At 47.3% G+C, this 26,373-nt stretch overlaps 2 protein-coding genes across 2 annotated transcripts in view; one reads left to right on the top strand and one right to left on the bottom strand.

Moving 5' to 3' along the window:
- The window catches only part of LOC123747074 (protein phosphatase 1 regulatory subunit 3B), a 131,371-nt gene that overhangs the window by 46,884 nt on the left and 58,114 nt on the right, over window positions 1-26,373 (bottom strand). The window lies entirely within an intron of this gene.
- The window catches only part of LOC138358880 (melanoma-associated antigen C1-like), a 35,954-nt gene continuing 20,008 nt past the window's right edge, over window positions 10,428-26,373 (top strand). The window contains exons 1-2 of the mRNA XM_069317231.1: window positions 10,428-10,485; window positions 10,628-10,843. Coding sequence (XP_069173332.1) covers window positions 10,428-10,485; window positions 10,628-10,843 — 274 coding nt within the window. The remainder of the gene's footprint in view (window positions 10,486-10,627; window positions 10,844-26,373) is intronic.

Raw genomic sequence — 26,373 nt, 5'->3', positions numbered from 1 at the left:
GTATAATTTTGAGAACTTGGCAACATTTATCATGAAAGTTTCCAAATTTAATAATCATCAGAAAACTGAACGTTTGTGTACGTTATCGCCTTGGTAACAGAACACTGCCACGGTTTTAAATTATATAGTAGTTTGTGCTACTGTTGTTGATGAGAAATTAACAAAATGCAAAGAACTAGCGTTTATGAGACATTTTTTTTTAAATATTTTATTGTGCGCCAGATGTGAAAATATCATTTATGGTTAAAGAATGATAACAGTTACAGTATAATATTTTGTATTTGCCATTAGACGCCAGTCATTCGAGAATAAAACGGTGGATTTTCCAATATTGATAGTTTTAAAACATATAGCCTAGGTACATTGCCCATATAGTAAAAAGGGTTCCCATTATCTGCATGAACCACTTTTTTATCCTCTTGTGATAGATAACAAAGGAGGCTTCAAGTGCTGTTATCTGACCGCCTCATGAACAATCATTCTTATCCTCTTGTGATAACACCTGGGGTCTCCTGTGCTGTTATGATTGACTTGACGCTCTCTCAATTTACTATCATGTATTTTTAGTAGGTCATATGGCGTCAATAATATTGCAGTCAATGGGACGTGGATTTTATTTTGAAATTGTAGATTTCATCACGTTCAAATTATAAAAATCAATCAAGTATTAATATTCAGGGACTATGTGTATATTGTGTATTTTTATGTATATTGTATGTATGTATATTGTACTATGTGTACATATAAGTGAAAATCGCATGGTTGTTGTGTAATTCTGCAATCTGCACATAGATATGTGCACAAATGTCACAGAATTGAATTGCAAACTTTTATGCACTGTTTTAGGTTATTGAGAATGGTCCAGGACGGACCGAAACGTCGTCGTCCCTTCACCTTCTAGTGTGTGGTCTGGTCAACAATAGAAATACAAATTTGTTTTGCTTGGGGAGGGGACCAAAGGGCTATATTCCATTGGGCAACAACACATTCCTTGAACAATAGTATGAGCCTTAACATTATCTTACCATAACAGAGAGAAGAACATCTTGCACGATGCACTTCTGGAGCAAAACAGGTCAACCCAAATAACTTTTAGTTTGGAGTCGACAACATTCTGGCCACACCAACCGACCTTCTGTATTCGCAAGCTCCCCCAACCCCCCCCCCCCCCCCTACACCCACACGAAGACCCAATGACCTTTAAAACAACAACAACAGCTATATAATACAGTGGCTTGTCAGTATAGAATACCGAGTTTGGTGATTAAATTCCACATTCTTGCAAATGCAGCAACACGTTGCATTAAAGCAACAATCCGTCAATCAACAATCCTCAATCCCCCACAACTCGAGCAACACCGCCGACAGGAATAGAAAGGGAAAGCAGAGTTGGTGTGGGCCAAAAAAAAGGAGAGTCGGCTTCACTAGCTCTTACTAGTGCATGAGCGGGACACGTGAACACACAGGGTTGCCAGATCCCCTTGGCCTCTCACTCTCAACGTTTGATAGTGTAGGCTAGAACACCCTCGTCTCTCTCTCTCTCTGGATTCTATGGCAAATCAGCCTGTGAGGTGAAGTTATTCCATACAGATAAAGAGCTACCTAAGAGTGTATCCTGTAGGCCTTCACATAGGTAAATAGATATGCGCCTCAACCCTATTTTAAGTGTAAAAACTAAAAAAAAATGGGATCAAATATGTACGTTTTTCTCGCCTCTTATCAGTCTTCACAGGATTTGTTTTGAAATAGGATAGTATATATAATTACGCTTCTAGAATTACACACGTTTGAATTGATTAAGCTAAATACGCTACAAATTTTAATGCATTTAGTTTTGAACCCAAATTACATCGACTTTCTGGATAGTCTAAATTCTTAAAATGTAAAATTTTAACCATTAGATTAATTCAAAGCAATTTTAATCTATATCAACGAAAGTATTTATGATAAGGGGTGAATGGGAGCAGGGGTAGGAGCATGTGTTGGCAGCACTGGTCAAGACTAGACCTCCCGCCTTCACCAGTGCTGAAGCCTAACCTTGTTCTACTTACTACTTGGTAACACTGCAGGAAACTGTATGACGTATGCGTGTGTACACACAATTATCTGTGTGTGCAAAACCTCTCATAAATCACATCACTTCCTAGCGCATTCCATTTACTAACTACTCTGACCGTGAAAAAGGTTCTTTCTAATGTCTCTGTGGCTCATTTGGGTACTCGGCTTCCCCACCTGTGTCCTCTTGTGCGTGTGCCACCCGTGTTAAATAATCCATCCTTGTCTATCCTGTCTATTCCCAGGAGAATTTTGTATGTGGCAATCATGTCTCCCCGAGCTGCTGCTGCTCTTCCGTCACGATAATGTTTTATGGTGGTGGCAATCTTAGAGAGGAGCTGCAGTTGTAAAATGGACATCTTCTGGCCAGAAGATGTCCAGATGATTGTAGCCAGAGCCTACAATCACGGCCTCCACTAGGTCGATAATACAATCACGGCCTCCACTGGCCCCGAGACTTCAGTGGAGGTTGATTGTATTACCAACTTTACAATCATTTTTTTAATAGATTGGAATTACTTTTGACTCAAGAACAAAAAATACAAAAAAATATCATGTTTGTGCAAGGTTGATTGCACAAACATGATATTTGACTAGCTAATATATCATGCTTGACTAAGATGAGTATCAACAAGCTATACATTCTAGCAGCGCATTTAAAATGATAATGTGAGGAGCGTGATGCGCATGACAGGACGGTTGACGAGCATGACAGGACGGTTGACGAGCGTGACAGGACGGTTGACGAGCATGACAGGACGGTTGACGACCGTGACAGGACGGTTGACGAGCGTGACAGGACGGTTGACGAGCATGACAGGACGGTTGACGAGCATGACAGGACGGTTGACGACCGTGACAGGACGGTTGACGACCGTGACAGGACGGTTGACGACCGTGACAGGACGAGGGCGGAATACACACACACATCCGGTACAAAAATAAAATCAGAATTCACTGTATGTGCATTTTCCAGCTTCCACACGTAGCTTATCAGTTTTCATTGAAAATACGTTCACATCCACGCTGGCGCGCATAATCACTATGTATGCGAGCACACGCACGCACAAACATGCGGGTGCACACTTGACCTCAACCCAGATAAATGCAAGGTAACGAGAATTGGGGGGGGGGGGGAGCAAAACGACTCACTGAACTACGAAGGACAACTTCCGAGTTGCTAACTATTGTTTAAAATCGGTAGGATGAGGGAAACTGCTAAAGGTCTATTGGTCCATACGAGGCAGCTCCTATTGGCCCATAGGAGGCAGCTCCTATTGGTCCATACGAGGCAGCTCCTATTGGTCCATACGAGGCAGCTCCTATTGGTCCATACGAGGCAGCTCCTATTGGTCCATACGAGGCGGCTCCTATTGGTCCATACGAGGCGGCTCCTATTGGTCCATACGAGGCAGCTCCTATTGGCCCATACGAGGCGGCTCCTATTGGCCCATACGAGGCGGCTCCTATTGGCCCATACGAGGCGGCTCCTATTGGCCCATACGAGGCGGCTCCTATTGGCCCATACGAGGCGGCTCCTATTGGCCCATACGAGGCGGCTCCTATTGGCCCATACGAGACGGCTCCTATTTTACAGTATATCCACCCAAACTCATTCATATACATGTCTAACCTACGCTTGAAACAATCCAGTAATCTCACATCTATTATGTTACCCGGTAATTTATTCCGTTAATCAAGAACCTTATTTATAAACAAACAATAGTATTTACCCAGGTATTTATCCAAGGTTTTGTATTGGGTAATCGAACATCGATCACAGACCACACTACATATTTCACATGGTTACAATGTTATCAGTAAAGGTTAATTCCTCCACGAAGCTATACAATCTGAGGATTGATTGATGATTGATGAAGATTAAGCCACCCAAAAGGTGGCACGGGCATGAATAGCCCGTAAACAATGAGGATTAATTGATGATTGATGAAGATTAAGCCACCCAAAAGGTGACACGGGCATGAATAGCCCCTAAACAATCTGAGGATTAATTTTACAGCTTGAGTTTTCCTTTTGTAACACTTATATCATTCAAACTATCCCGTACAACTGATCCATCGGAGATAGATAGATAGATTAGATAGTGTGGCCGCGGCCATACGCGTTCAATGATCCAACTGAATTCACTGTTACCCGCGCGATTATGGCTTGCACCTTTCATATATAAAACTATCCGAAATCATCTTTTAAATCTGCATTCCCTAATACTACCACCACTCCCTAAATGAACTCGCTCTCTTAAAAAACCAGCTATCGCGTTCTCAAATTAGGATAGCTAATCGTAACGTCAACAATGAGAGGTTTTTGTGCGTTTTATCGTGGTGACAATCAAAGGGGAGCAGGTAACCATGTCTGGGAATTAAGACTGTCTCTTCCCCGACTTTATGGCCTCAGATGACCATAATTAGGCCTCCCTCTTAGATACCATCGCTATAGGACACGGCTGAGGCGTGTTTTTAGCAATATCCATTTTTTTTTTACCTTAAGGCGTTGAATATATTAATATTTTAATCATGTCTGCTAATGTGTTTTGTTCCCGCCAGACATGAAAAGGCCACGGAAGATATCTATGGGCCTGTAGGCCTTCTGCAGTTGCCTTTGTTCTTATGTTCTTATCTGTAGCAGAGGTCTGCGGCCCAGGGGGCCAGATTCACAAAGCACTTACGCAAGCACTTACAAACCTGTACATCTTTTCTCAATCTTTGGCAATTTTGTTTACAATTATTAAACAGTTAATGAGCTCCGAAGCACCAGGAGGCTGTTTATAACAATAACAACAGTTGATTGGGAAGTTTTCATGCTTGTAAACTGTTTAATAAATGTAACCAAAGCCGTCAAAGATTGAGGAAAGATGTACACGTTCGTAGGTGCTTGCGTAAGTTCTTTCGTGAATCTGGCCCCAGGGCTCCCCAGGGCTAAGAGCACTTAACCCTCACATGTCTCCGCTGTGAGGGTCACAAACTTCACCATCCCACTCTCCCTGCTATCTTCCCTACAGCCCTCTCCTGCCACACACACAAACACTTCATCATCGTACAGAAAACGGCAGCTGCTATTGGTCCGTATCATTAGTCAAATTTGGGAAACACCCTCTAATACTATGTGCTAACTAATAACACACTTATGAAACGGTATAAAAGGCTATACTGAGGTCAAGAGAGACCCAGACACACTTCAAGATGTTACACCAAAGAACACATTCACTCCAAAAATCTATCTCCAAGGGGCTATTCATGGCCATGCCACCTCTTGGGGAGACTTCATTAACCCCCCCACCGTTACGGGCTCACCATAGCCCGTGCTACATGGACCCTTCGTCCTGAGTAGCTAAATCTTTAACAACAACAACCCCACCGTCCAGACCCATATTCAGCACCGCTCCTGTGCCAGGTAAGTCCACTACGGGCTCACCATAGCCCGTGCTACTTGGAACTTGTTTAGAGTAGCTGAATCTATAACAACAACAACGTCGTCCAGACCCACACAGCAACAGGCTGACCATACACGCAGGCAGGTGATAAGGCATCAACCTTGAACTTGTGTTGTGGCGAACCACCTGTGGAAGTTCCCCTGCCAGTAACGTATTTTAGATTCAGCTACTCAGAACAAAAGTTCCAAGTAGCACGGGCTATGGTGAGCCCGTAGTGGACTTACCTGGCACAGGAGCGAGGCTGGTAACGTGTCTGTCTCAACTATCTATATATATACACACACACACACACACACTCCACCAGCACGCACTTGTTCAGACCGACTCACCGCCCGCCTGTTCAACAGGCAGAACACGCCTGTGGCTTATGAATCAGATTATAAGTGAGTAAGCTGTGTATTCCCTTACGGCATTATTATAAGTGAAACCATTTAGGCCAAGCCTATCCCGTCCACAACCCACAGCCGTCCTAAAGCCTCACCCACACCGTCCCAAAACCCCCCACCACAGATCAAACCCCACCCAAGGAAATGTAGATGTTTCTCTCTCAGAATGTTTGGTAATATGTTTATTGTTTGTGATGTGTGTCTATGTATGTATTAACACGATGTACTGAACGGGGTGAGAATAGCTTGAGCTACCTTATCCCTTTGTGTGCATTTTACCTCAATAAACTTATTTCAATTTCAAAACCCCACCCACGAAAACGATAAACATGTCATATACATAGTGCAGCAGACGTGATATCACTGACCGTGATCGTTCCGGTACAGGTTTTAGACCCTACTGGACACCAAGATAACACGATGCTCCAAGATAACACGAAATAATATAGACTTGCTCCCTAAGGCATAATGTTATGTGGTTCTTTAGTAAATGCGCAAAAACTATTCATTTCAACTACTACTCTTCTCTCATTATCAGTTATCTGACTCAGTCTTTTTCATAGCCATAAAACCCAAGGACGTTGTACACAAGTAAAATGATTTGGTCGAATAACAATGACCAAATAGTTGATCAATGAATAGTTGATCAATAAATGATCAACTATTTGATTAAAGAACCTCGCCAGAAACTGTTTTACAAAAGAATTAAGAATAGGGAAATTAAAAAAAAAAAAAAAGTTAATATAGTTGGAAATGTTAAAGAAATAAACTATAGTTTATTATAATTATTATTTAATAGATATTTCAAGTATAATGAAGACTGGGCCTTAATATTTGAGATTAAATACCTGATAATGAACTAGTATTTTAATTCAGTACTCTATACATTTACTAAACATTATTTATATTATTATAATTATTTTATTTAATAATTATCACTCTTCCTTCTGCTTGGTCTTGAAGGAAGCGGGCCTCGGGTGAAAAAGGGCTGTGACGATCTGTCTAGGACCAGATTCACGAAGCAGTTACGCAAGGACTTACGAACCTGTCCATCTTTTCTCAATCTTTGGCGGCTTTGTTTACAAGTATTAAACAGTTAATGAGCTCCGAAGCACCAGAAGGCTGTTTATAACAATAACAACAGTTGATTGGCAAGTTTTCATGTTTGTAAACTGTTTAATAAATGTAACCAAAGCCGTCAAAGATTTAGGAAAGATGTACACGTTCATAAGTGCTTGCGTAAATGCTTCGTGAATCTGGCCCCTGCAACCCGTAAGTGCGGGACCGGGCCGTCCACCTCCCGGGGGTCGTGCGGCCCCCCCAGGCTCTGCTTCAGGAGGCTGGGGTCGTTCATGCCCTTGATGGGGTGGTTCTTCTCCGGCCCCGACCACGGCGGTCTCCGGGATAGGTGGTCCCTGTGCCCTTTGTCACCAACTTCGAGGTCAACGCCGGAACTCTCAGTTCCTGCGACGGCGCTGGAACCAATCGTATTGACGTTTGCCTTTCTATTGGAGACTTTAGGCGCCGTGGAGAGGGCTGACCTGCTGCATGGGTAACAGCTTCTCTGTATCAACCTACCCAGACTTTGCGCCCTGAAGAGGCCACTCCAGACCGACAACCAGAGAGTAACTCCATAGTCTCCTGAGACTGATGGATGCCTACTACTACTAAACTTGATATTTTTAACTACACTTGAACAAATCTATTGGGGTAGAGAAACAATTAAGTTGCTTGCTTAGTTGCTACACGATAGTTATGCAAATAGAACAATTAAAGCTAGACAAAATACCAGCTTGACAGTATTGAAATTTATGTCTGGTTGCAAAACAGATCTGGGGTAATGATTAATAAGAATTTAACGAAAAAAAGAATGCATAAATGGAATACATTTCTAGAAGTGATAGCAAAAAGAGACTTTGTTCAGCTGTTATATCTTGCTTTTTATTAGGCTGCATTTAGCTTATGCAATTCATTACATACTCGCATCACTTGCCGAAGCTTTAGCGTTTGAACAAGCCTAGCATCTCTCCCAATTAAGGTCCGAGAATAGGCTGAGGACGTTTCGTCCCCAAGGCCTGTGTAATCCATTCACTTTACCGGATGAATTTCATCATTCGAGTTTCAGCTCTCCTGAGGGACAACCTTTGATGGAATTAGATAATGGATATAATACGAAGATGCTTGTAATATATTTTGTAATACACACTATATGATGCCTACTGAATTAAGGTATATTATTAGTCGTCTACTGTATCGATTTGTGAGCCCCTTTAGGGACTTTAAATAGACTAGGGGGGGGGTAGAAATAGGCTAAGCTACTCTATTTTGGAATGTATTTTATTATTACAATAAACATACTTGAACCTGAATAGATACTGGTGGATTGTTTCAAGCATAGATAAGGCATGTGAATACCTTTGGGTAGATATAAATAGGAGTTGCCTAGTATGGGCCAACAGACTTTATAGTGTGTTGCAAAGGGCAACAGACCTTATCCACAGAGAATGGAACACATTGTCTATCCTCTGGTCAGAGGAGAAGCTTCGCATGATACGCTCAACGGCCCTCCAAGTCGACCAAGGGCTGACCAAGCCACCTGATGCTACCAGTACCAATAACTATTACCACACATCAGTATGGTGATGATGATGGTGAGTGGTGTGGTGTGGTGGAGGGGGGTGAGAAGGGCGGACGCATGAACCACTCTCAGAATGTCATTTGGCAGTAGATTGTCCCGTAGCCTAAAATACTCTCTCCGCAGGCTTGTATCCTAGCCCGGCCAGGCCACCAGGGCTCATCACTTCCTTTCAACAGGCTTTGTTTGCTGTAAGATTTTACATATGCAGTACATCAATGTGCAGTCCTCCCAACCATTCCCCACTCCCCCTTGTCCTCCCCACCATTCCCCCTCCCTCCTTCCCCTCGTACTCCCCACCATTCCCCACTCCCCTATCCCCTCGTCCTCCCCCCCACCCCCCCTCTCCAGTCCCCTAGTCCCCCCACAACACCCCCCCCCCCATCGCAGTCCCAATAAACTTTAAATACTTCACAAAAATATTAAACATTCTCAAGTTTATTCTTGAATTCAAGAATATTTAAGTATTGAACACCTGACTGAGTCTATCAACCCAAGTCTAAACTACAAATTATTAATCATTTCCGTTGTTGGGGGGTAGGAAACCCTTTAGGCTTATTTAGCCCCCCCCCCCTAGGGTATAGGTCACCTTTTTGTTTCCGGGGCTTAGCGTCAATTACTTAGCGTCTTAGTAAGTCCACTACGGGCTCACCATAGCCTGTGCTACTTGAAACTTTTTGTTCCAGGTAGCGAATCTTAAAAACAACAACGGCAGCATCTTAGGTCAATTACTAATCTTCCCCAGGATGTAAACCCCAACAATTGCCTAACCCCCGGGTACCCAATTTTACTGCTAAGTGAACAGAGGTACAAGGATTGATTGATGAAGATTAAGCCACCCAAAAGGTGGCACGGGCATGAATATCCCGTAAGTGGTGGCCCTTTTGACCCATTACCAGTATCAAGAGCTGATACTGGAGATCTGTGGAGGTGCGACTGCACCCTGCGTGACGGGAGATGTCTCCCCTGAATGTGTTAGGTATAAGGAAACTAGCCCTACCCATTTCTATCCTGCCTGGTGATGGAGGGGAGTGAACCTGGGTCCCTCGATTGCGAACCGAGGACTTAGACCACTGTGCTATAGGGCGACCCATTTAATACTATGTATCCGAACCGAGAACGAGATTATCCAGCCATCCTGCAAGTGTTTACATATGCAGTAAATGAACAAATCCACAAGGGCCGTGACGAGGATTCGAACCTGCGTCCGGGAGCATCCCAGACACTGCCTTAATTGACTGAGCTACGACAGGGTAAAAAGGTTGAAACCAATGTGCAGTATATCAATGTGCAGCGTGCGTGGATTAGGCAGACATTAAGCTTGTCAAGCTTGTTTCGTTTGAACAAATCCACAAGGGCCGTGACGAGGATTCGAACCTGCGTCCGAGAGCATCCCAGACGCTGCTTTAATCGACTGAGCTACGACATGGTAAAAGGAGTTGTTGTGTTTCGTTTCACCAACACAGCCGCTTCGTCCACGACACTAGCAACAGGATTCATCAACAACTTACTAAGCCTGTACATCTTAGCCTAAATCATAGCGTCTTTGCTACATTTATACAAAGTTAACGAGCGTTGGTTTAACTTCATAACCCAAGGTTTATAAAACAGCCTCGTAGAGCTTTATAGTTCATGTTTAGTAAATGTAAACAAAGCCAATCTGACTAAGATGTACACGTTTCGTAAGAGGTTGCATAAATTTTTGAGAGATATATACAAGAGTTGTTACATTCTTGTAGAGCCACTAGTACGCGTAGCGTTTCGGGCAGGTCCCTGGAATACGATCCCCGCCGCGAAGAATCGTTGTTACAACCAAGTACACATTTTACTGTTGACTTAAACAGAGGCTACAGTTAAGGATTTGCGCCCAGTAAATCCTCCCCGGCCAGGATACGAACCCATGACAAAGCGCTCGCGGAACGCCTGGCGAGTGTCTTACCACTGCACCACGGAGACTGGTAAATGCTCAATCTTTGTTTGAAACAAGATCTCGACAGGTCTAGCTGGACTACAAACCACGTGGCCGTGTCAACCACCCAACTTGGGGACAAGCGCCTGCTGTATGTATTAATGGTGCTCTTGACACGGATATTCCTCAAGGTCTTGACACGGATATTCCTCAAGGTCTTGACACGGATATTCCTCAAGGTCTTGACACGGATATTCCTCAAGGTCTTGACACGGATATTCCTCAAGGTCTTGACACGGATATTCCTCAAGGTCTTGACACGGATATTCCTCAAGGTCTTGACACGGATATTCCTCAAGGTCTTGACACGGATATTCCTCAAGGTCTTGACACGGATATTCCTCAAGGTAGTGAATTTGAACACCGAATGCGAACATTGACTAGGCTGCCTTCCCCCCCCCCCTTGCAGCATTAGACACAGCTGTTTAACTAGCATAAGTGTGTACAAATGTGACCTGTTCTCGTTTAGGCTTTTAAGGCCATTTAGTTTGGAATCACTACTGAGATTTATTAAAGGAATTTACCTCTTGGGTCGCCCCTTGTTGTTGTTGTTATAGATGCAGCTACTCGGAACAAGATCCAAGTAGCACGGGCTATGGTGAGCCTGTAGTGGACTTGCCCCACTCCTGTGCCAGGTAAGTTCACTACGGGCTCACCATAGCCCGTGCTACTTGGAACTTGTCCTGAGTAGCTGAATCTATAACAACAACACTGAGAATGGTGGGGAGGACAAGGGGAACAGGGGAGTAGGGGATGATAGGGAGAACGAGGAAGACGGAGTAGGGGGGAATGGTGGGGAGGACAAGGGGAACAGGGGAGTGGGGGATGATAGGAAGGGGAACAGGGGAGTGGGGGATGATAGGAAGGACAAGTGGAGTGGGGAATGGTTGGGAGGACGTCCGAGCCACCACAACGCATGATCGGGTACGGCTAGTAGGTAAATATAGATGTAAGGGATCATTTGCCAGCAATATTGCAACAGAAATTCCCTACTTATCTTTGTTATCGTTAATATTTTACATCATTGTGATTCCTACGTCAGACTGCGAACAGCCACAACCAAGTCTGACTAGACCAACCAGATGGCCTATCTTGAGGTTATCTTGAGATGATTTCGGGGCTTTAGTGTCCCCGCGGCCCGGTCCTCGACCAGGCCTCCACCCCCAGGAAGCAGCCCGTGAGACTGACCCCTGAAGCAAGATTTATTATACTCTTAAGGTTAATATCTTCAAAGTCCCCTATATGTGTGCCGATCAGATAACCTAGTTCCTTCAAGACTTTCCTGGATATCTCAAGATATCACCCCCACACACCTGCGTTATAACATTACCTCTTGGGAAGGAGGGAATTTACCAGGGGAAATCGCCAAGCCATTACGGCTATATAGCACCAGGAAGAGGGGTCAGGATAAGGATTTAGGATGGGACGGGAGGAAAGGAATGGCGCCCAACCACTTGTAGACGGTCGGGGGGGATTGAACGCCGTCCTGCATGGAACGAGACCGTCGCTCTACCGTCCAGCCCAAGTGGTTGGGCTACCTCTTGGGAGGTAAGCTTGTACTTACCGTAATTCTAAGCAGCTTTCACGTCTAGTCGAGTCCGCCTTCAACTTACCCTGAAGGGAGAGGGGGGGGGGCGAGGGGGGGGGGGTGGAGGGGAAATAGTAGGGAGAAAACAGGATTTCCTTCACCTATCCCCCCTCCCCCCTTTTTTCTGGCCGCCATCCCTGACCCCATCCCCCCCTGACCCCTTATATGACCTGATACCCATTGCATTTTCGGGCTATTCATGCCCGTGCCGTCACTTGCTCCCTATCTTCGTCTTGATCAACAACAGAATACATAGCAACACCTATTGATCTACACGATAGGCCCCCTCTCCCCCCCCCCTTCCCCATTTATGTCCCCCATTTATGGGCTTCGAAACAAAGTTTCAGGTAAACTTTATATATGATTCCTCTCCCACAGTGACTGAGGTCCGTTACCACAGTTCTTTGTTCCTCTTCACTTGCTATTCAGCAGGAACTGGCGAGAATGTTTTCCCTGCGTGCTCGATGCTCGTCGGTATTCTTAGCAGGGATCACAATATTTTCTCTCTCTCTCTCACACACACACACACACACACACACACACACACACACACACACACACAATACACACACACACCCACACACACACACCCACACACACACACCACACACACACACACACACACCACACACACACACCACACACACCCACACACACACTACACACACTACACACACACAAAGTTAGCCCGGGGCGAGCTACTGGTCATGCATCAGATGTATGTGCGGCTTTCGACCTCTTTTAAAATTATAGTGGTTCTTGGAACTTTGCACTTTGATTGTTATTGCGATGCAACATCTTAACACACACGCAACACGCCGAGATGATGTCCCCTCCCCCCCCTTCAAGATGATTTGGGTGATCTTGTACCGGAAGTGAGGTCAGAATTTGCTTTCCCGTCGTCAGACAGGTAACCCGTTAGGCTTATTCAGGTTCACATACGGCAGCTACTGACCTTTCGCAGGATGCAACCCACAACAGTTGCTTAATACCCGGGGGTACTTGTTTACTGCTAGGTGAACAGGGCTATCGGGTGAAATGAAACTTTTCTAAATGTTTTAGCACGGGAATTGAACCCCAGGACGTAGACTACTCCGCTAGAGGATAGTCCAGCCATGATAGGTAACGTCACCGTCCTCGTACCTGATGACTTTGACGCTTTGGCAACTTTTTGTATCTCTTCCACTTGATCTCCCCCCCCCCCACCCCACCGGAGGACGTGACCCCATGCCCCCCCTCCCGGGAGAGCGTGTCCAATGCCCCCGCCCCCCTCGGAAGATGTGACCAATGCTCCTGATGAATAAATCCACAAGGGCCGTGACGAGGATTCGAACCTGCTTCCGGGAGCATCCCAGACACTGCCTGATGGCGATGCTTCTCATGTTCCTGAGGCCTACCTTGCCTACCAGTACTTCCCTATCACTCACTAGGAGGTCAGAGATCTAGCTCCGAGCCCTGCAAACCAGCCCTGGTGTACCCCTCTGCGTTTTAATTTAACTATTTCTGACGATCGAATTCCTTGTCAAATCTGGCTTTAAAATTGTGGAGGGAGGTGGCTTTTACAACTTCCTTTAGGTCAAGCTTATTTATTTGCCTGTGTATCTCATGTCGTGATCATGTCCCTCGTCTGGTCTCAAGGGTTGGAGATCTACACCTCTCGGACGTAGGTTCGAATCCTCGTCACGGTGGGGAGCCGGTCGGCTGAGCGGACAGCACGCTGGACTTGTGATCCTGTGGTCCTGGGTTTGATCCCAGGCGCCGGCGAGAAACAATGGGCAGAGTTTCTTTCACCCTATGCCCCTGTTACCTAGCAGTAAAATAGGTACCTGGGTGTTAGTCAGCTGTCACGGGCTGCTTCCTGGGGGTGGAGGTCTGGTCGAGGACCGGGCCGCGGGGACACTAAAAGCCCCGAAATCATCAAGATAATCTCAAGATAACGCCCCTTGTGGATTTGTTCGTTGGAGATCTAGTTCCAGTAACCTATCCTTGTAGTCTAACCTTCTTAACTCTCCCACTAATCTTCTTGCAAGACTGTGTTCTTTAAATGTTGGTTTTTATCCTTCTCAAGGTCTGGGGTCCAGACTAGTGCTGCATTTTCTAGTATTGGCCTAACAAATATTATGATTTTTTTCCTTGGAAGGATAAAAAAAATTGATTTAGGTTTCTAAACGGTGTTCTAATGCTTGCCAGCGTCCCATATGCTGCTGATGTTACCTTGTCTGTGTGTGTGCGCCTCCGATGATGGAATTATATCTACTACTAAACCTCTCATTCCTGTATGCAGGCGAGAAGTCATTAACGTGGCTGAAAAATGTTGACCAAACCACACTAGAAAATGGAGGGACGACGACGTTTCGGTCCGTCCTGGACCATTGTCAAATCGATTGTGACTTGAGAATGTCACATTCCTCTCTCATTCCTATAGCTCCCATCCTCTTATGATGAAGGTGCCGCCTCGTCTCATTCTTTCTCCCATCTTTATTATCTTCACTTGTCGAGATGGAATTCAAGCATTTGTTTCCTACTCCTGAGCCTTATCAAGGTCCACCTGTAACTTTTGTGCAGTCCTCCGTCGTGTACACTTCTCACCAGCTTTGCGTTTTCTGTAATCAGAAAACGCGCGCACGTAATCATTCGTGACCAAGGTCGTGAATGTATAATCATTCACGACCTCACTCCCTCGAATAGTCCGCTCGCATAGTTTAAGAATAGCAGTCGCAGGGCCAACCAGGGGGGGAGGGGGGTAGGGTTAGGGGGGGGAGGGGGGTAGGGTTAGGGGGGGGAGGGGGGTAGGGTTAGGGGGGGAGGGGGGGGGTTAGGGGGGGAGGGGGGGGGGGATAGGGCCACTACTTAGTTAATTTCTCGAGCTTAAAACCGACCCTCTGTTTCCTGTCCTACAGGTACTCCACCCCACCACCACCACCCAATTTAATATTCTCCCCCAGTTATCCCAGCTTGGGGTTAGTGTCGGCCAGGTGACACCTTCCTCGATATGGCACTCGACATTGTGTCACCGTGGCACCTCTTACGAGTCTGGCACTGCTATATATCCTTGCTCCCAATGGCCCTTCTGGCATCCCTTCCCCCCTCCCCCCCCCCCTCACTCCACACAAGAGTCAATGACCTCGAACACACGGGATCACCAGTTATTTAAAGGTTTATCCTGAGTGTAGACTAAACATGTTTAATTGGCGAAGTATCTATTATGAGGCGAAAGAATATATCTTTTTATCTTTTTAACCCACCCCCAACTGTGTGAATCATTTCACTAGGTGATTTTTTTTGTATTATTATTATTTTCTACCACAGACGTGGCCAGACATTTACAATGCTAACCAGCATATATACATTTTCTTCTGTCCTCCATGGATAGGTGATGAAAGTGGTTGTAACTGTGATCTACAATCTCATCTTCCCAGAAAATCACAGAATACCATCTTCAGAGGTTATCTTGAGATGATTTCGGGGCTTAGTGTGCCCGCGGCCCGGTCCTCGACCAGGCCTCCACGCCCAGGAAGCAGCCCGTGACAGCTGACTAACTCCCCAGGTACCTATTTACTACTAGACAACAGGAGCATTAAGGTGAAAGAAACTCTCTCCATTGTTTCTCGCCGGGATCGAACTCGGGACCGCAGGATCACGCGTCCAGTGTTCTGTCCGTTCAGCCACCGGCTCCCATGGCAAGATATTAAAATTACAGAGCACGTACACACACCCACAAGATGTGGCGGACAGAGCAACACATCATAATGTACTACCATGTACTACCTCAACCATGGCTTTAACTACGGGATCACCATAGCCCGTGCTACTTGGGACTTTTTATTCCAGGTAGCGAATTTTAAACAACAACAACCATGGCTAACTTGACTGCGGGAACAAGAGACCCAAAATGGAGACATGGAGGGAGAAACTTACTGATGTGGTAGAGGGGAAATTCCTGAGGACACGAGCCAAGGAAGAAACAAGGAAAAGGGGAGGTAACCAACCAATTAGGCTCAACCTGATCTCACACACACAGCAGCCCGTCTTCACGATCATTCACAACGTCACTAAACTGATGTAACTAAATTGCCCCAACCTAACCTAACCGCTGACCCACCGATAGAAAACGAGACAACGTTAATTGTGCGAGCCGCTATGATTTTTAGTATATAATTTTCTGTCATTTTTGGAGATTTATACGTCAAAATGTTATGTACTATTCGGGAGGCCGGGTAATTGAGGCAGGATAATTGAGGCAGGATAATTGAGGCCGGGTAATTGAGGCAGGATAATTGAGGCAGGATAATTGAGGCCGGGTAATTGAGGCCGGGTAATTGAGGCCGGGTAATTGAGGCCGGGTAATTGAGGCCGGGTAATTGAGGCCGGGTAATTGAGGCCGGATAATTGAGGCAGGATAATTGAGGCAGGATAATTGAGGCAGGATAATTGAGGCAGGATAATTGAGGCCGGGTAATTGAGGCCGGGTAATTGAGGCCGGGTAATTGAGGCCGGGTAATTGAGGCAGGGTAATTGAGGCAGGGTAATTGAGGCAGGGTAATTGAGGCAGGGTAATTGAGGCCGGGTAATTGAGGCAGGGTAATTGAGGCCGGGTAATTGAGGCCGGGTAATTGAGGCCGGGTAATTGAGGCCGGGTAATTTAGAGGCCGGGTAATTGAGGCCGGGTAATTGAGGCCGGGTAATTGAGGCCGGGTAATTTAGAGGCCGGGTAATTTAGAGGCCGGGTAATTGAGGCCGGGTAATTGAGGCAGGATAATTGAGGCCGGGTAATTGAGGCCGGGTAATTGAGGCCGGGTAATTGAGGCCGGGTAATTGAGGCCGGGTAATTGAGGCAGGATAATTTAGAGGCCGGCACACTCCTAAACAAAAGAAAGGGACAAAAACTAGAAAAAGTCCAGAGATCTGCAACAAGACTCGTTACTGAGCCGAAGGGTTTGAGCTATAAGGAAAGACTAAAGGCACTGGACCTTTCCACACTGGAGAGGAGAGAGAGAGGCAGAATAACGACATTGAAGGAAATTGACAAAGTATAAAAAGCAACATTGTTCAAAGCAAATAACATCGATACGAGTGGATATAGATGGAAACTAGTTGAAATTAACTAGAGACAATTGTAAATGTAAATATGATAAGTATTGGAAACGAGTCACTGTTTTAATCGAAGAACGTCCGGAAGGAGGGGCCAGGAGCCTCGAGCTCGACCCTGTAGGTGCGCGCGCGCGCAGCTACTGGGTCTCGCGGCCGAGTGGGCAGCACTCGGGATTGGAGGGGGGGGGGGAGATTTCGTAGGCCTAAAGGCCTGGTTTCAGCTGGGATTGTTGTTCATCCTGTAACCCAGACCATTGTTGTTCATCCTGGCTCGTGTGAACAGATGGTCAAACAAGGAAATAAACAAACCACAGTAGAAAGTGAAGGGACGACGACCTTTCGACTTGACCCACAATCGACTTGAGAATGGTCCAGGACGGACCGAAACGTCGTCGTCCCTTCACCTTCTAGTGTGTGGTCTGGTCAACATATTTCAGCCACGTTATTGTGACTCCTCGTCTATTTTACTGGTACAAAGTCAGAGATAATCTCTTCAGAACATTTGTCAATGTGTTTTATAAGTCGACAGACCAGGCCCACAGACCAGGCCCCCCAACAGACCAGGCCCCAACAGACCAGGCCCCCCAACAGACCAGGCCCCCCCAACAGACCAGGCCCCCCAACAGACCAGGCCCCCCCACAGACCAGGCCCCCCCCAACAGACCAGGCCCCCCCACAGACCAGGCCCCCCCAACAGACCAGGCCCCCCAACAGACCAGGCCCCCCACAGACCAGGGCCCCCCACAGACCAGGCCCCCCCACAGACCAGGCCCCCCCACAGACCAGGCCCCCCCCACAGACCAGGCCCCCCCAACAGACCAGGCCCCCCCAACAGACCAGGGCCCCCCACAGACCAGGCCCCCCCACAGACCAGGCCCCCCCCACAGACCAGCCCCCCCCCCACAGACCAGGCCCCCCCAACAGACCAGGCCCCCCAACAGACCAGGCCCCCCCAACAGACCAGGCCCCCCCAACAGACCAGGCCCCCCCACAGACCAGGCCCCCCCACAGACCAGGCCACCCCCACAGACCAGGCCCCCCCAACAGACCAGGCCCCCCAACAGACCAGGCCCCCCCACAGACCAGGCCCCCCCCACAGACCAGGCCCCCCCAACAGACCAGCCCCCCCAACAGACCAGGCCCCCCAACAGACCAGCCCCCCAACAGACCAGCCCCCCAACAGACCAGCCCCCCCAACAGACCAGCCCCCCAACAGACCAGGCCCCCCAACAGACCAGCCCCCCAACAGACCAGCCCCCCCAACAGACCAGGCCCCCCAACAGACCAGCCCCCCAACAGACCAGCCCCCCCAACAGACCAGCCCCCCAACAGACCAGCCCCCCAACAGACCAGCCCCCCAACAGACCAGGCCCCCCCCACAGACCAGGCCCCCCCCACAGACCAGGCCCCCCAACAGACCAGCCCCCCAACAGACCAGCCCCCCAACAGACCAGCCCCCCCAACAGACCAGGCCCCCCAACAGACCAGCCCCCCAACAGACCAGCCCCCCAACAGACCAGCCCCCCAACAGACCAGCTCCCCCAACAGACCAGCCCCCCCAACAGACCAGCCCCCCCAACAGACCAGCCCCCCAACAGACCAGCCCCCAACAGACCATCACCAACTTACACAGACCATGAGGAAGTGAGTACAATATTATACGCCAAGAGGAAACAACTTACCATTTCGTCTAAGACATCTCGCTTATGAACGGAATGTTATCAATTCGTCCAAAATAGGGCGTGTGTTGGAGGAGACTCGAACCCCGTGTAAAGGCGGCGTGTGAGTTTAGTTTAGTTCATTTATTATGCACCCCATACCCATCTTGTGGGCGGTAGTGGAAAGGGTTACAGAGGCACATCATGGGCTCAGGGACTGAACCTCACGCTGGTTGTGAGGGAGCCGGGGTCACGGAGTAGAGGTAAACACGCTCGACCTTGAGTTGACCTTCAATGTGACGCATTAAGTTGCCCCCCCCCCAGCGAACCCCCCCCCCTCTCCCCTCCTCCCCCAAGCACTGCGTGTGGCCCCCCCTCTCACCCAACTCCAAGCACTGGACCCCCAACCTCATATCTCCCCTTCCGAGCAGACAAATCTGCGCTTGCCTATCTTGTAAACCCTTTTTCCCCCCATTCTCGTAACCCCTTCCCTCCTCCGCCTCCCCCCCCTCACATCTAACTTGGGCACTATCATCCATCCACTACCTCTCCCCCCATCCCCACCCCCCCTCACCAAGCTGCCGTTGCAAATACCTTGCAACCCATTCCCCATAACCCCACACCACATGCACTGCACTCGCCTGTGCTCAGTAACCTCCCTGCACTCTATCACACAGGATCAAATGTGGTGGTTAGCACTGTGTTCATATCAGAGCAGGGCACCGCGCCAGTGCCAGGTAAGTCTGCTACGGGCTCACCATAGCCCGTGCTACTTGGAACTTGTTCCGAGTAGCTGAATCTATAACAACAACAACAACAGCACTGTGTTCAGACATATCTCTAACCCTGTCCATGGTGGACAGAAGAAAATGGACAATATATGCTAGTTACCCCCTTAAATAAAACACCTAACTTACAAGGCTTCAAAAATGACTAGTTCTACCCTTTGACACACGCGCACATGCGTCAATGTTTACCAAATATACATGTATACAAACATGTATAACTGATACATATCCTGCGCCACACAGGCTAATAATAGACTACACATCCTACGTCTGCTGATAAGGCCACAGGAACGAGTGGTTTCAGATACACAGGTGCCAACAGCCGGCTGCAACCTCCGTTTTCTGTTTTGGGGCCTCTGGTAGGTTAGGAGAGGGCACAATACGTTAACATTTTTTTCCTTGACGTTTGGGAAAGCTTAGGACGACGGGGTGAACAGCCACAATCATAATTAGCGAGGCGCGTGACAAGTCCCCAGGAGTAACTTTCAGGGAACGGACATGTCTCTCTCACATTAGTAATCTAGTCTGAAGCTTGCGTCTGGCGGTCTCTCGAGTCTTCACCTCTCAAAAAGGTGTTCTAAACTGCCCGAACCTAACCTAGCCCAAGAGCCACGGATAGAAAGGGGGTTACCTCGAGGTGCTTCCGGGGCTTAGCGTCCCCGCGGCCCGGTCGTCGACCAGGCCTCCTGGTTGCTGGACTCATCAACCAGGCTGTTGGACGCGGCTGCTCGCACCCTGTTACCTAGCAGTAAAATAGGTACCTGGGTGTTAGTCAGCTGTCACGGGCTGCTTCCTGGGGGTGGAGGCCTGTTCGAGGACCGGGCCGCGGGAACACTAAAGCCCCGAAATCATCTCAAGATAGCCTGACGTATGAGTCACAGCCTGGTTGGTCAGGTATCAATGAACAAATCTGAATGAACTATCAGTATGAATGGTATCAAATGAACAAACAAAAATTTCGGGGAACAAATCCACTGCAAATCTGGCAATTTGTTCCATAAATCAACAAAGGGCCGTGGTGAGGGTTCGAACCTACGTTCTAGAGGATCCCAGACGGGCATTGATCGACTGAGCTACGACATGGTAAAAGAAGGGGGGGGGGGAACAGTCTCTGAATTTTGCTGTGGTTATTAGTACATTTTTCTTTCGATGTTGGGGATTTTAACGTCAAAATACGATGGAGTATTACGAAGGAGAGGTGGAGCACCACTCAGGCCACGCCACGGGGTCTAGACGGCAGAACTGAGTAAATGAACGCTAAGTCATGCCCAAGGTACGAACCCGGGGCCTCTGGAATAAGTGCTAAGCATTACTCCTCAGGACGCCCCAATCGTCTTCCTTTTTTGTTACACAACCCCAGGAAGCAGTCTGTAAACTCCCAGGTACCTATTTACTGCTAGGTGAACAGGTGCATCAGGGTGAAAGAAACACTGCCCATTTATGGGAAGGTGGGGGTGGGGTCCCTCGATTGTTTCAAGCGCGGGTTGGACATGTATATGAGTGGGATTGGGTGGTTATAAATAGGAGCTGCTTCGTATGGGCCAATAGGCCTTCTGCAGTTACCTTTGTTCTTATGTTCTTATGTTTATTTCCGCCACCACCGGGGATCGAACCAAGAACCTCAGGACTACGAATCCGAAGCGCTGTCCACTCAGCTGTCAGGCCCCTGACACTCTGTGGAGAGAGTATAGGGGTCGTGTCATCCTTGGACTGTCAGCTTGGCCATACATGTCATCATCCATCATATGGAACAATCGACTTGAGAATGGTCCACGACGGACCGAAACGTCGTCGTCCCTTCACCTTCTGGTGCCTAGTTTGGTCAACATTTCTTCACCCTCGTTATTGTGACTCATCATCTGCATACGGAATACATTACCGGGTAACCTGATAGACAAGGGAGAGAGAGATAAGATTAAGCCACCCAAAAGGTGGCATGGGCATGAATAACCCATAAGTGGTGGCCCATTTGAGCCATTTCCAGTATCAATAGATGATACTGGAGATCTGTTGAGGTGCGACTGCACCCTGCGTGACGGGAGATGTCTCCCGTCTGATAGACAAGGGATCAACAGATTCTTTTAAGCGTACGTCAGCGTACGTTTTTAAGCGTACGTCGTACGTCAGACTTGTACGAGTGCGTTTGGGTGGATATAAAATAAGAGGCTGGCTCGAATGGGTCAATTAGAACTTCTGCCGTTTCCTTATTTCCCTGTTCTTATTTCTCATGGTCTAACGTCTTGCAGGCTAATCAGGTACATTATCGATTTAATATCTTCCCTTCGTTGTCAACAGCTGCATGCAGACTACACACTCAGCCATTAATAAATTCGTTAATTTGCATAGTATGAAAACAGACTTGGTGCATTTCTTCTTAACACACAATAACAACACAGTTTAGGAAAAACAGTGCACACGTGATCAGTAAAAAAATGCCAATGAAATACTCTCCTGTATTCTCTCTTGTCCCATCGCCTAGATAAACGGACCAATTGCTTCCACACACACACACACACACACACACACACACACACACACACACACACACACACACACACACACACACACACAGGAAGCAAAAATGGCCAGCAGGCGGGAGTGGAGGAAGTACTGAAGACAAAGGATAGAGGACAACAGGATCAGATGCAACAAAGCTAGGAGTTATCAAATAGGTCCCTTAAAAGTGTCATTAGACGAGAACTCCTGGATGGATTTGAAGAGAGTAGAACAGTGCAAACTGGAACTAGCAGGTCCATTGTTCATCACAATGAAATGTGTGAAGTAAAACATGTGTATGGGGCAAGTAACAAAGTCAGTAGACTAACAGATGTTGTCACAGCTCGTATAAGACTTGGCTACATGTATCTCTGGCAGTTCGGCTTGTATAGGGATCTAGATGAAGTAAAGTGTAAAGTGTGTGGACAAAGACAGGGACACACACTCGAACACTATATCTTGGATTGTAGTAAAATTGAGCCATTTAGAGATAAATCTAAGCTCACTCTGTATGATATGGCAACCTATCATGGATAAATTACCTGAAATCCTTGCGTTGTATCCACATTTCGCTTCCAGTAGATGAATGACGTATGAGATTCAGAAACAAGTAGTGTATTGTGAGGACTAATAATAAACAGAAGCTCCCCCTATGACTCTGTAATATCCCCATTGGCCAAACTATTATGTATTAGCGATAAGACCTACCATTAATGTATGATGACTTACTGTAAATATGTAGCTCTTGTAATAGCACTTTCTCTGTAACTAGCTGACATTGTAACTATAAGGTGTGAAGGATAGATGAAATTGTTTATGTAATAATCTAAGATGAGGTCTGATAAAGACCTTTTGTGCCCTCAGTAATGCTTTTGGCGCTACCGCTCACAGGATGAGTATGGGGTGCACAATAAACTAGCCGCCTTCGGCGGCAACAATCAAAAATCAAAAGCTAGGAACGATTACATTATCAGACGAACATCGGAAAGGAACTTTGAGAACGATTATGCGATCAAAGCGAAAAAGCAACCGAAGTTACTACACAGCCATATAAGAAGAAAAATGTTTGAACGACCAAGTGACAAGACTAAGGAAGACAGAGGGGGCATATACTGAAAGTGACAAGGAAATATGCGAGGCACTGAATGCCAGTTTCCATGGAGTGTTCACAACCGAGCCTGAGCAGCTCCCATTGTTAGAAAAGATTACCCTAGACGAAAAACTATCAGATATAGAGGTGACAGCAGGGGAGGTAATGAAACAGTTGACAATGCTGGATGCAAATAAAGCGGTTGGACCAGACAAAGTATCACTGTGGATACTAAACGAAGCAGCGCAGGCCCTCGGCGTGCCTCTGGCAATGATCTTTAATGAGTCACTTATGTCGGGAGAATTGCCCAGTTCCTGGAAGAAGGCAAATGTTCTGATTTTCAAGAAAGGCGATAGGGAGGAGGCACTTAACTATAGACCTGACAAGCATCCCCTGTAAAGTACTTGAAAGAATAATTAGGCTACGACTGGTTGTACACCTGGAGAACGTCAGGTTTGTGAACAAACATCAACATGGGTTCTGGAAAGGGAAATCGTGCCTAACAAACCTTCTGGAATTCTATGATAAAATAACGAGGATAAGACAGGACAGAAATGGTTGGGCAGACTGTATATTTCTGGACTGCCAAAAAGCCTTTGACACAGTACCGCACATGAGACTGCTGTTCAAGCTCGAGAGGCAGGCGGGGGTGGGGGGAAAGGTCCTAGCATGGATAAGGAACTACCTAACAGGAAGGAGCCAAAGAGTTACGGTAAGGGGCGAGAAGTCGGACTAGCGAACAGTAACGAGTGGAGTACCTCAAGGATAGTCATGGAGTCCTCATCATGGAGTCCCCATCTGAAGAAGCATATAAGGAAACTGGAAAAGGTTCAGAGGTTTGCAACGAGACTCATCATGGAGTTACGAGGGATGGGGTATGAGGAGCGCCTGAGGGAACTGTGCCTTACGACACTAGAAAGAAGAAGGGAGAGGGGGGACATGATAGGAACGTATAAAATACTCAGAGGGATTGACAAAGTGGACATAGACGAAATGTTCACACGTAATAGTAACAGAACGAGGGGACATGGGTGGAAGCTGGAAACTCAGATGAGTCACAGAGATGTTAGGAAGTTTTCTTTTAGCGTGAGAGTAGTGGGAAAATGGAATACACTTAAGGAACAGGTTGTGGAAGCAAATTCTATTCATAATTTTAAAACTAGATATGATAGGGAAATGGGACAGGAGTCATTGCTGTAAACAACCGATGCTCGAAAGGCGGGATCCAAGAGTCAATGCTCGATCCTGCAAGCACAAATAGGTGAGTACACACACTAATCTCGTCTCCCACGCTATTCCCTTCACTACTGTCGAGAAAGGACTCCTCCTCTTACATACCAGTCGTGGAGGCATGTGTGAGAAATGCGGCGCGGGCGGCGGAATGTGTTTGTGGATTAGAGCTTTTCGCCACGTAACTACGAGACGTTCCACGATGAGTCTACCCAGGGGCCAAGACCGACCTCGTGTCTACCTACATGCGTCTACCTACATGCGTCTACCTACATGTGTCTACCTACATGTGTCTACCTACATGTGTCTACCTACATGTGTCTACCTACATGTGTCTACCTACATGTGTCTACCTACATGTGTCTACGAGACAATGTGGTCCGGCGCTCTGTACTCCCGCCTACGACAGCCTCGTTGTCCGGGTTGCCTTATAAATAAACTATTCTACCATTCAAAATGCTTCTCGAATCTGATTTTAAAGTCGCGGCTCAAGCAGGCGTCCACCACCCTGTACCTCTATCTGTACCTTGTACTTACAACACTCAACACTGAGATGGCCGGAGCAACTGTATGCCTAATTTGTTTAATTCTTGTCCCGACGAGCGAGATTATTAGGCAGCGCCACTCATCCTGCGAGTGGTTAATGTGCTACCACTGCTCTCAGGAAATCCACTGACAGCTGGGGAGATATTTAAACAAAATACGACTAAGCAATAGTTACAAATTAAGATAGATTCAGGAGAAACCTCGATAGATATTGATTTAGAAACAAGGTTCTTATTGAACGATCGATGGATTGTTTCAAACTTAAGTTCGGCATGTATGAACGAGCTTGGGTGGATATTAATAGGCGCTGCCTTGTATGCCTCGCGATAGACGCAGCACCGCTCCTGTGCCAGGTAAGTCCACTACGGGCTCACCATAGCCCGTGCTACTTGCCCCGCTCCTGTGCCAGGTAAGTCCACTACGGGCTCACCATAGCCCGTGCTACTTGCCCCGCTCCTGTGCCAGGTAAGTCCACTACGGGATCACCATAGCCCGTGCTACTTGCCCCGCTCCTGTGCCAGGTAAGTCCACTACGGGATCACCATAGCCCGTGCTACTGGGAACTTGTTCCGAGTAGCGGAATCTATAACATATGCCTCGTGGATACAAGGCGGTATGCGATAGGCCTCGCGCAGTGAAGGGAGGCCACTTGTACAAGACCCTGCAGGCAGCCTGTCTGGCCCTGGCCATGTTACTATTCGCGCATCTATCAGTATCTGAACGTGACCATCACGTTCCGGACCAACCGGGCTGTGGTGGGTATGTGGGCCTGCGGGCCGCTCCAAGCAACAGCCTGGTGGACCAAACTCTCACAAGTCGAGCCTGGCCTCGGACCGGGCTTGGGGAGTAGAAGAACTCCCAGAACCCCATCAACCAGGTATCAACCAGGTATCAGGAACGGAAGTCGATCAGGTCCTCTCACTATCCTCCACGAAGGTGAGCCAGCGACAGGTACACGGCCAGCCCCACACAAACAGCGACAGACCCCCCCCCCCCCCCACCTTCCATAATTTACATTGACGCTGACAGAAGTTCCCGACAACCACGAAGATGTACAAAATATTCACGTCTAGGAAAACCGTTTACAATTCTAAAACTTTCCTTGGCAACTAAGACGTGCCAGGACTTGCCTTCAAGCAAGTGCTCCGAGCATTACATCAAGCACCTGTCAACCACATCAAGCACCTGTCAACCACATCAAGCACCTGTCAACCTCGTGTCAAAAGGAGGATTATTGAGTCTTCTGTTTGTTAACCTTGTTTACGTCCTTCTTGGCTAAGATCAGTCACGTGTAAGTCTGGCAGCAGAGCTGAGTGCCTCCTATGTCCTCTTTTTTTTACAAGTTTAACACTAAAAAATAATTCAGCTCTTGTATACTTATGCCCTTTTC

This window comes from Procambarus clarkii, chromosome 87 (assembly GCF_040958095.1).
Source record: "Procambarus clarkii isolate CNS0578487 chromosome 87, FALCON_Pclarkii_2.0, whole genome shotgun sequence".
In the NCBI taxonomy this organism is placed as follows: Eukaryota; Metazoa; Arthropoda; class Malacostraca; order Decapoda; family Cambaridae; genus Procambarus; species Procambarus clarkii.
This window is presented reverse-complemented; position numbering and strand designations above follow the sequence as displayed.